We start from the raw sequence: 11,140 nt of genomic DNA, 5'->3' as shown, positions 1-11,140 counted from the left end.
CTGCTCTTCCCACCAAGTTCATGGCCCACCGCTGCCCCCACGTGGGACCCCCTCAGGAGCTCCCACTCTGTCACGAGCTACCCCGGGTAGGCGTCCCTGGTTTGGAATACAACAGAGGACCCCAAATCCTATGAGGCCCCCTCTCTTCCCAGGACATCCCCATCCCTAAGCTGATGCCCCAGAAGCTCGGGGGCCCCAGGGCGGGGAGGAGGCAGAGACTCAGGCTGGTTTTGAACATGCAGAGTAGTCCCCTGCTCATGTCCTTGCTGGGCCCCATGGGAGGCAGTGTGCAGTCCCTCTGGGTGGGCAGAGGGAGCAGGCAGCACCCCCACCCCCGGCTGGGGCGCCGTGTGCTCTAAGCTCTGATTATGGATGAGGAAAGTGAGGCCCAGAGAGGGGCAGGGAGATGGCCAAGATCTCAGGGGCTCTGCCCGTGGGCTCTGCCTGCTGCTAGCCTCCCCTCCGCCACCCCACCCCCACCCCAGGACCCGCAGAGCAGGGCTCCTGCCGTCTGCGCAGAGGCTCCCACTTGCAGGTGGTGGAGCTGGGAGCATGCTGCGGTCAGACCAAGTCACAGAATAGAATGGACGCTCCCCACCTCCGCCCAGGGTGGGAGGAGCCCTGAAAGCAGAATGGAGAGGGGCGGCCAGCGGAAGGCCTGGGGCTGACTGCAAGTCTGGGGAGGCTCCAAGGGACAGGCAGTCATGCAGGACTGGGGTTCACCCAGCGAAAGAGCAGGGGCCTAGGCCTGGCTGCATGGGCGGGGGTGGGCAGGGGGTGGAACTTCCCCAGCCCTGTCCTGTCCCCCTCCCTCGCCTCCCCTTCCCGCCTGTGCAGGGGAGCCTCCCCTCCGCTGACACAGAGTGGACTGGTCCTGCCCCCTGCCCACGGCTTTCCAGGCTCTATTCAGGTGCAGTGGGGTGGGGGTGGCCTTGGCCTGGCTCCGCAGGTCTGGGACGGACTTCCAGCTCCTTTCTCAGGTGGCCTTCCGGAGCCTTGGGCCAGCCAGTCCCCATACCACTCTGGGCCTCCTTTTCCTTCTTTGTGAACTGGGAACACAGACGCCTCAGGGGTGGGGAGCCGCCCCCGGAGAGTGTGAGGAAGAGGCAGTGACTGGCCTGGGGGTCGGGGGTGTCGGGTGTCGCAAGTGTGGAGTCTGAACCAGGATGTCAGGGTGGGACATCCGTCTGCACAAGGCACCCCACTCCCGCCTCAGGCGACAGAGGCCTGCAGGAAGCCAAGTGGGCGCCACAGTGACACTTCCTGCTATTAATGGAGCATAATCTAAACAGGCCCTAATATTTACGTCCTGACGCCTCCGGCCTCAGAGGGTGCCAGACAGGGAGAGTGATGAGCCCGTCCCACCAATGCCCTTCCCGCCCGTGCCGAGGACGCAGACCCAGCGGCGTGTGAGGCAGGAACTGGAGCTAGGGCCCAGGGCCTCAGTTTCCCCATCTGTGAAATGGGACTGACAGTCCTGACCTCCTGGGATTGTGGGGAGGTTCAGAGAAAGGGACAACCTGGTGCCACATTGTAAGCCCACTGGAACCCACAGTTCTTGCCTCCCACGGGTGACAGTTAACTGACCCTTCCCCTCCTCCTTCTCCCTCCGGGACACACCTTGGTGATGCAGAACGCTGCAGGCATTCTGGCCGCCCTGCCCAGGTCCACCTCTCCTCCCAGGCAGTGGAGTTGGGGCCAGGATGGGGCGAGGGCCCATCACCCGGCTGGCCGGCTCCTCATCCCCAGTGACTGTGCCCACACCCTGCCCACAAGTCTGCCACCTGTATCCCTCCACCCCTGCCCTCTGGAGCAGCCAGCTGGAGGCCCCCCAGTCCGCTGCTGTCAGTGACAGCCAAACCTCAAACCCACCACCATAGCCCCTCCTGGGAGTCCCCGCCTGTCCACAGGACCGTGAGCACATGGGGTCACGCACAGGCCAGCACCTGGCTCGGTGCCCCGCGGGACCCCTGCCCACCAGCTGAGTGAAGGGCTCACAGGGGATACGCAGGGTTACTTTAGGATGAAGGCTTCTTGTCCAGGAGACTTTTATGTCGGATATAAGTACACACGCCACCATACGTTGCGTGGGCCTTTAGAAAGTTTGGAAGGGAGGCCGTGAGGAAGGGGAGGCAAAGGCCCCACACCCTGGCCCCTGAGGCTCAGGAGGAGGGAGCAAACATCTGTGGGAGCACGGGGGCCCAGCCCCCAGTCTCTCCAGGTGCAAGGCCAAGGGAGACGGGGGAAACAGAGGTCCAGCTTACGAGGGTTCTGTTAGGGCCTTCAGTCTGAGCTCTCAAAGGCATGAGGTCAGCCCCCCATTCCTGCCCCAGCCCCGGAAGACTGGCAGCCCCCCTCTGAAGCTTGAATGGCAGAAAGCTCCCTGGGCCCGAGGCCCTTGCAGTCCCCAAGGAGCCCAGGCTGGACACTGGGACTGCAGACGTGGGGACCAGAAGGCACGTGGAGGCAATCCTGGAGTCCAGACCAGAGAAGGCAACCAGAAGCCCGAGCCAGAGAAGGCAGAAGCAGGACGAGCTGGGGAGGGCAGCTCTCAGAGCCCTGCTGCCCAGGGGAGAGCGAGGGGCTGTCTGTGTGTGGGAAGGCAACCGGCAGCTGCAAGACTGCGTCACTGCTCCTGGTGTCCTTGTCCCTAGGGTGAGGCTGTGAGCCCCGCCACCCCCTGGGACAGCAGGCAGGGTCTTTGAGAGCCTTCCTGGAGTGGGGGCTTTGGGGAGGTTTGAGCAGCCAAGACAGGCACGAGGGGGGGTGTTGCCTGGGGGATGTGGGGCAGGGCTCTGACTGGGACTGGCCAGCCCCAGCTGCGGCGCAGTGCGGGGAAGTGGCCACTTCTCTGTGGGGTTGCTGCAGGGTCAAGGGTCAACCCAGAGATCCAAGTACTGGCTCACAGCAAAGCGCGCCCCAGGTGGCCTCTGGTCTTATCAAATCAGGGACCCCTCAGCGGGGGGTCCTGCCCAAACATGCACCCCTCATGTCACTCATGAGATGCTGCGTCCCCGACGTTTCCTTTCTGTGCTTGTCCTCTCTGAGGGGATAGGATGGAGAAGGGGGCACGGGTAGGGGGAGGAGACCACTTCAGGTTGACTTTTAAACTCTCCTTGGAATCCCCATTGTGTAAAAAAATCTTTGTCCCTTTCTCTGGGGACCCCCTTCTGGGGACAGAATGGCCCAGGCAAGAAGGAGGTCCTGGCTACCCCTCTCAGTTTTCAGTGGACTCTAGGGGTAGGGAATCATCAGCATTCAGAACACCACACCCCATGTGGAGCCTGTGGCAGACATTGCTAGTCAACCAGAGCATAGTGGCCTTAGAACAGCTATGCTGTGCCCTGGGAAGCCACTACCAATTGATCAAAGAGAAACCAATTTGCTATCCAGGCAGAGCTGGTCCTGACCTGGCATGCTCAGCCCACCCCTGACCTTCGGCCCCCTTGCTAGGTCCTGCCAACTATGCTTCGGGCCCATTAGCTAGGGCCTGCGTGAGGGCGTGAGGGCCGGTGCTGAGGATGTGATGGTGGCCTGAGTCCCTGGAACTCTTGCGCATGCTGACCACATCACCTACAGCAGGCTCGAACTCCGTCCCACGCCGGCGGAAGAGGCCACGGACGGTGGCCTGGAAGCCACTGGTGACGAAGCAGTAGACGATGGGGTCCATGCAGCTGTTGAGGCTGCTGAGGGTCACGGCCACGTGGTAGACCACGAGGCTGGTGTGGCGTGGCACATCAGGCCACAGCGCCACGGCCACCTGGTGGGCGTGGAAGGGTGTGAAGCAGACGAGGAAGATGACAAGCACGGTGAGCAGTAGCTGCATGGCCCGCACACGGCGCCGGCGGCCCTGGTGTAGCAGCCCCGGCCGCGACAGCGCGCACACAATGCGGCCCGTGAACACGCTGATGACCAGCAGTGGCAGCAGGAACTCTAGTACGGTCAGCGCGAAGACGTGGCAGCAGGGCCCACCGCTGGCCGTCACGCCCAGCACGGACAGGGTCACGGCGCCGGCCGCCAGCCACACGGAGACACACACGGCCCGGGCGCAGGCAGGCTGGCGCCAGCGGCGGGCGCCCTCGGGCTGCACGATGGCCAGGTAGCGGTCCACGCAGATGCAGGTGAGGAAGAGGACGGAGCAGTGCATGTTGAGGAAGTAGCCGAAGACGTGCGGGAAAGCGCAGCGCAGGCAGCCCCGCGTGCTGTAGAAGACCGCGAAGCGCGCGGGCAGGGACAGGCCCACCAGCAGGTCGGTCACCACCAGGTTGACGGTGTACGTGATCGACGGCGTCGTGGCCCTCGTGCGGCAGCAGAAGACGTAGAGTGCCAGCCCGTTCAGCGCCAGCCCCGCCAGGAAGATGGCCCCGTGCACGGCCATCAGGGCCAGCCACAGGCCCGGGAAGCTGGCGTGCAGCTCCTCGTCCAGCACGGCGAACAGGTGGAACAGGGGCCTCTCGGGCGTGCTGAGGTTGGCCCACGGCGCCGCTGCTGTGGCGTTGGGGGCTGCCCCGGTCAAGGGCCCCACAGGAGACTCAGAGGGCATGGCAGTGGTGGCCAGCCCGCACTTGCCCCAGGCCTGGGGAGAGAGAGATGGGGTCACTCAAGCCCTGCGTAGGGACTGCCCAGTGAGCACCCCAACATGTCCGCTTTCATGCCTCTGCCCGGCCCGGCCCCACGATGCCTGCCCTCTTTGCCCCCTGGCCCTGGCCAGCCTGGGGCAAACCCCTGCAGTGCAGGCCTGAGGTCCCCAGGACCTGGAAGGCAGAGGTGACAGCTGTGGCACAGCTGGGAGGGCGGGGCCCCCTCTTTACTCTCTGTGCAACTGGGGCGAGTAGTTGGGCCACCCTGGGCCCGTGTCCCAGCCTGCACAGACCGCAGCGATCCCACAGCCGCGGGACGAGTCATGGAGCTCAGCAGTGCCCAGCAACCCGTCAGTGCTCCGCTCATGGCCTGGCCCTTGGTGGCCCACCCTGAGGGTAACCTGACCCTGGCCCCGTCCTCCAGGCCACTCGTCTGTTCTTACCTCCTCCAGCGCTGGCACTGGGTCAACACCCGGGATGAGGGGCCTTGTGCGGGGGGCCTTCCTCAGGGGCAGGGAGGGGGCTGAGAACCAGCTCCCGGGTGCCCCTGTTCCCCCCTAGCCCAGACAGGCCGGCTCCCTAGTCACACGGGCGGCCCCACAGCGCAGCATGGCTCACAGGGGCCAGAGCTGGAGCTGGGTCCCAGGGCAGTGGGGCCCGAGGGGGAGTGAGTCAAATACAGCAGGCTAGCCAGTGGGGGTGGGTGGGGGGCTGGGCTGGGGCTGCCCACTCTGTTTATGTTCCTGCTGAGCTGTTTAACTTGCTGAGATTTATCCTTTTATTTATAAAGGAAGGGTTAACGGCCCCCCGCCCCACCCTGCGGGCTGGTCCTCCAAATAAGGACATTTCTGGCTTTTTCAGGGGAAAGGCAAGGGCTTTGGGAGAAGCAGAGAGGGGGGTGTGGCATGTGTACACCCGGGGTCTCAGTGCGTCCACTGCCCCTGCAGAGCCAGAGCGGACCCTCCTCTCTCCCAGTGGCCACGGGAAGTGAACAGGCTGGACGCTGCCCACCCCTCCAGCCACAGGCTCTCTCTGCCAGTGTCCACCCCATGGAGTGGGGACTCTGAGTCCGGCCCACAGGGGTGGGTATAGGCCCAGCAGAGGAGCCCTCAATAGCTAGGACTCAGGTCGCAAGCTGACCTGGAGGGACCCTGGCAGAACAGGTGGCCGCCTCCAACCTTGGGTTCAGAGAGGTCAGCACCTGCCTGAGGTCACCCAACTGAGCGTCTGCCTCTGCAGGCCGAGGCTGCCAGGAGGGGTCAAGTACTGCCCAGGCCTGTGTGTGGCCCCTCGGGCCGGCCCCAGCACCCTCGGGCCCAGGCCTTGGCTCACGTTCCTCCAGGTGGGCTGCCTGGCGCTCGGGGCCCCCGGTGCCTAACAGGGTCAGTGGGTGCACCTCAGGGAGACAGGAGTGTGAGGGGTGCCGGGGTTGGGAGAGCCCTTCTGTGGGCCTCATCTTCTGGCGTGAAGGGTGGGGAAAGAGGGCCACCGGGAAGGACAAGGATGCCTCCCAACGGGTCCCTCCTTGGCCATGAGAAAACCATGCCTTGCAAACTCAGGGGGCTGGGAGCTGGCGCAGGGGGCCGGTGGCCAGGGTTTCAGGACCCCCAGGTGCTTTTCAGTTCCCCGTGAGTCTGCGAGAGGTGCAGTCACAGCCAGAGACAAGCAGTAAACAACACAGACCAGGTTCTCTGCAGATGCTCCCCAGAAGCTCCCAGGGCCGGCCTCGAGAGCTGGCCAGAAGCTCGCTCTAGGAGCCTGGCCTCTGGGCAGGGCTGCGGGGTGGGGAGTGCACAGGGGGCTCCAGACGCTCCAGGGACTGCACAGGTGAGGAGAGGTGTCAGCGGAGCCCGTGCTGGTTCTCAGCTCTGAGTCTGAGTCCTGATCCCAGCAAAGCTGACCCCGATCCCGGCCACTTGCTGAGCCCCACCCCTGCCACACACTGAGTCACAATCCCAGGTACCTGGTGAGGCTGCTCTGGTATCTGTCACGCTGAGCCCTGACCCTGGTCACTGGCTGAACCCTGGTCCCAGTCACACGCTGAGCCCCAACACTGTTCCCAGCCTGGGCCCTCACCTCTGACCTTCCACACTCACCATCTCTTTCACTGTTCCCTTTGCTAAGTCTGGCTCTCACTGTCCCTGCTGCCCCGCCCCCCCATAGACCTGTCCCTCTGCCTCACAGTGACGCATACCGATTTCATTATTCAGCCGACCCCCTCCCTGGGGCACCAACTCACGACCCGTCTGTTTTGAAGGGAGCTGAGCTCCGATGGTGAGACCACAGGCCCTGTGCTTGGACCGCCCACGGAGCGGGGCCTTCTGGGCAGGTGACCCACGGATGTCCATGCTGACCCAGCCTGCTCGCCATGCCCACCCCTGGGCCAGGGGAGGGGCGGGGCTGGGAGTGTCTGCGCGGATACACTGCCCACCTTGCATGTCCCCAGGAAGGGCTTCGGTTTCCCCACTGGTCGCCACTCCCTCAGCCCCTACTCCAGACGCCCTATGGGATGGTCCCCTCCCCACCCCTGACCCTGCTGGGGTCCCTAACCCCTGAACTGGGGCCCTGGTCCCCTTCCTCCTTCTCAGCACACCCACACCCCCATGACAAGGCAGGGGGACGTCACGGCAGGCGATGGCCAGGTGCTGGGTGTTGTGGGACGTCAGACAACAGCACCACCCAGCAGGGGATGGGCCTGGGCTCCCTCTGAGCCTCAGTCTCTCTGCCTATGGAGTGACCTAACGATGGCTCCTTGTTCCCACAGGTCCCCAGAGGACGCACTGCGGTGATGGCTGGGGTGCGAGACTGTAGCTCCTCCCCATCCGGCCCCAGGCCTTCTCCACCAGGACTCGAACCCGGGTCTGCTGGGGGTTTCCCACACCCGGGTCCTTGACCCTGAGAGGGCAGGTGGGTCACCCAGGAGGCAGGCCCCTCTGCTGGCAGCGACGGAGCACCCACTCCCCACAGGCCCCTCCTGCCCGGCCTCTAAATATAGCCTGGAAGGGGAAGGGAGGTCTGTCCCTCTGTGCCGAGGGCCTGGCACGGGCGCCCACGTGCGCACTCAGGGTTCCTCCGAGTGTTTGTGAGGCTCAGACCAGGGAACCCTCCCCAAAAGGAAGAATAAGCATCTTTCCCCAAGTCAGTTGATCCTGTCCCCTTCTGGGGCTCCCTCGCTGTCCAGCCTGATGGCCACACTGACTAATGGGGGGCTGTGTGCCCCGCTGCCTCCACTCACAGCCCACTGGTCCCTGCTGTGTGCTCAGCGACACAGGGCCAAGACCTCCTGGGCAGCTGGGGTCATGCTGACCTCCTTTCCCAGGCAGGTAGGGTGTGTCCTGGCCTGTCCATGCCTCCTTTCACCCCCCACCCCCGGCCCGTCCCTGCATGCTCTCTGCGGATGTCCAGACACTGGGCAGAGAGGACCACAGAGGGGATGCCCAGCCGCTGGACGGGGGACGCACAGAGGGGTGCCGCAGAGGGGACCTCAGGGGAGCCTGGGCTCAGCTGTGGGGCACCAGGGGGTTGCCTGGGAGTCTGCTGCCCGATCCAGGGTGGGGAGGGCAGGTGCGGAGGCCAGGTGGAGCTCTTCCCTGACTGAGGTGCTTGGAGCCCCTGCTATGGGCCAGGCACTAGGCTGGACCCTCTGCATCCGCTCAGCAGTCCCATGTTTGACAGACGAGGAAGCAGAGGCCCAGAGAGGTGAGTGCCATGCCCTAAGTCAAACAAACAGCACGGAGGTGCTGGAGCTGGGAATCAGAGCCAGGTCCTCCTGCTCCCAGGCCCACACAGGGGCGGGACTGGGCTGGGAGGGCCTCTCTGGACCTGGGGTTTGAGCACAAGGAGCTTCGCCGGCACAGAGCACCCACGTGTGCCCACGCCCCCGGCAAGACGACTTTCCAAGGCCCAAATAGCCACTATTCGGGGAACCACGGTCTGTTTATTTTTCTGATTATTCTTGGTTTCATGGCATCTGCTTTAGAATATCGCCTGCTGGTTTTGGCTGGTCTGAGCCTCTGCTGGCTCCCTGGGCCCTCCCTGAGGCCCCCAAGGGGGACCAGACTGGCTCCAGATCACCTGGCAGATGCTGGGTAGTGTCAGGCAGAATCTAGGTCCCTTCCTGGCTGGGGCTCCCTCCACCCGGCGCCAGGAGAGGGTCACTTGTGGGCAGGGGTGGAGCGCCACCCAGGGAGCCTGGGCCTCGCCGCACCTGACCCTGACGAAATGCAAGTTTCTTGGGGCGCAGCCCTGGCGTCACTGAACATGGGCCCGGCAGGCACTCGGACAGCCTTCGATGCCGCCGCCCTGCTGCAGTGCCCCGCCCCGCCTCCATGCACCCCTCTCGGGGCAGCAGGACAGGGGCCCAGGCTGCACCTGCCTGGCCCTGCCTAGTCCGTCTCCGGATAGACCCTCAGCCTGGTGCTCTCAGCCTCTGCGTATTCCGTTCCCTCTGCCTGGTGTGCCCTCTGTCACCACTCCACGCCGCCCTCCCTGAGCCCTTCTGACCTCCTGGAGCCCTGGACACCCTTCCCCTGGGGCCCCATGATTCAGGTGCTGTCTCCAAGGCGACCCCTTGCCAGGCATCACTGACCCCTCCCCAGATGCAGTTGTTGCTGCCAGCCCCACTGTGTCTGAGTCACCCAGAGGGGCTGGGGAGCTGGGGCTTGACCTCTGCCCTGTGGTTCCTCCCACCTGCACCATGCCCCGGAAGTGCACTCGCCTGGTGGTCCGGGAAGGGACTGTGGAGGCCTCGGGGCAGCAGCTGGACCAGGCTACACAGCCAGGAAGCCCCTGCAGGGGAGGTGGCCCTGGGTGACCTTCTGGCTGGGAGTGACTACATGTTGGGAGAAGGACATGATGGCCAGTGGGCAGTCCCGCGGCTGGTCGGAGGGCCCTGAGGGACGCCGCCCCTCTGTCCTGCCTGTCCCTTCCGTTCCCACTCTGCCTGAGGCTTCACAGCTGCTCCCTGTCTGCCCCGCCCGCCACCCTGGCCCCAGGCCAGTTCCCAACCCGCCTGCCCGCCCCCTCGGGACCCTGTTCCTTCTCACAGGGCAGTTACCACTGCGAGAGCCAGGCTGGGGGCAGAGCCAGCTCCGAGGAGGTCCACACTGGGAGCGGGCAGTGGGCCTGGGCCTCAGTTTCCCTACCCCAAAAGGGTTGGGGAAGGGCACAGCTGGAGCGAAGGGCCTGAGCTGAAGTGGCTCTCCACAGGGGCTGCGCCCGGCTCTGAGCCTGTACCCATACACCCCTCAACCCCAGCCTTGCCCCAGCCTGGGGGATGGCGGTGGCCAAGGTCCCAGAACTCATCCAGTGCCCTTGGGGTCTCCCAGCCTAGCGCCTTGACAGGCTGGAGAGCAAGGCCCCGCACCGGGCTCCCAGCGGACTCCAGAGCGTGTTGAATGAATGAATGAGGGAGTGAGTGAGTGAAATCCACAGAAATGCTGTGGGGGCTCGGCAGCACAGATAGGGCTCTGGGGCCGGAGGGACGCCCCACGAGCCCTTGGGCGCTCCCCCCCTCCATTCCCCACCCCCCCGCCCCGCCCTACTCTGCGCCCAGCCCGGCCTGTCTAGCCATCATCCCCCTGGGGCTCAGTTTTCCCATCTCTACAATGGTCTACAGGGCGGGACCTCAATGCGCCTCTCTGCCTGGCCTGTGAAGACGCCGCCCGGACCAGCTCCTGAGGCTGGGACGGCCCTCGGGGACTCACCTCACCTTCGCCCACCCGGTGACTGAAGACAGAGCCAGCGCTCCCTGAGCCTCCCTGGCAGCTGTGTGGCCACTCAGGCAGGCCGTCAGACGCGCCTTCCTGGGGCCTGACGTCAGGCCGGCGCCCGTCCGGGTCTCCTTTTGGGCAAAGGCAGCAGAGGTGGGGGGGAGGGGGCGGGGCAGGGGCGGGGCAGTTCATTTTCTCCCCTCCCCCCTCCACAGTCCCCTAGAGGAGCTCCGTTCCAGGGCCCTGGGAGAAGGAGCTTAGGGGCTGCAGAGTCCACAGCCCTGCCTGGCAGAGGAGGAAACTGAGGCACTGAGGTGTGGGGCCAGAGCTGCACCACCTGGGGAGCTGGGGCAAGCAGGAAGGGATGGCGGCTCCAGCCCTGGCTCTCTGTCCCCCAGTGTCCTGTCTGCTGATGCTGCAGGGGCCTGGGACAGTGCAGCTGGTGCTCCGAGTGCCAGGGAGGAGCGAGCACATGCAGACCAGTTTTCTGCATGGGAGGGGCGGATGTCTGCCAGGGCTGCGCCCTGTGGCCCCCGGGCTCTGTGGTCCACACGTTCTGGGCCTGAGTGCACCCTGTGTGCCTGAGGGCCTGCCTGAGCAGGGTCTGGACCTCTGAGCCCACTGGTGCTCGCCCCTTGCAGGGGGGCGGCTTCCCAGGGCACAGGCGCTCCTGAGTGTGTGTGGGGGGCGGGCACCGGCCCACAGCCACGCAAGGCCTGCTGTCACCCCTGCGAAGGCTGGCTGCTCTGTGGGGACACGTGGGTCAGCTGCGTGGGAAAGACTTGGATCTGACCAGGGCCAGTGGGCAGTAAATCTCAGCAACTGGGGCCTGATCCAGGCTGGCGCCGG

General features: G+C 65.1%; 1 protein-coding gene across 1 annotated transcript; it reads right to left on the bottom strand.

Moving 5' to 3' along the window:
* Positions 1-2,048: 2,048 nt before the first annotated feature.
* GPR20 (G protein-coupled receptor 20) lies at positions 2,049-10,352 on the bottom strand. The gene is made up of 2 exons (XM_045181643.2): positions 10,286-10,352; positions 2,049-4,576 (listed from the first exon to the last, which is right to left on the bottom strand). Exon 2 carries the CDS (start codon positions 4,541-4,543, stop codon positions 3,464-3,466), a length of 1,080 nt encoding a protein of 359 aa, XP_045037578.2. The 5' UTR covers positions 4,544-4,576; positions 10,286-10,352; the 3' UTR covers positions 2,049-3,463.
* Between the last annotated feature and the right edge of the window lie 788 nt (positions 10,353-11,140).

The sequence above is a fragment of the Desmodus rotundus genome, chromosome 8, assembly GCF_022682495.2.
Source record: "Desmodus rotundus isolate HL8 chromosome 8, HLdesRot8A.1, whole genome shotgun sequence".
Classification (NCBI taxonomy): domain Eukaryota; kingdom Metazoa; phylum Chordata; class Mammalia; order Chiroptera; family Phyllostomidae; genus Desmodus; species Desmodus rotundus.
The sequence above is the reverse complement of the archived record's forward strand: the minus strand, read 5'-3'. Positions and strand labels throughout refer to the sequence as shown.

Bases quoted from the DNA above. Each gene is read 5' to 3' on its own strand.
- GPR20 (XM_045181643.2), bottom strand. From the start codon at position 4,543: ATGCCCTCTGAGTCTCCTGTGGGGCCCTTGACCGGGGCAGCCCCCAAC.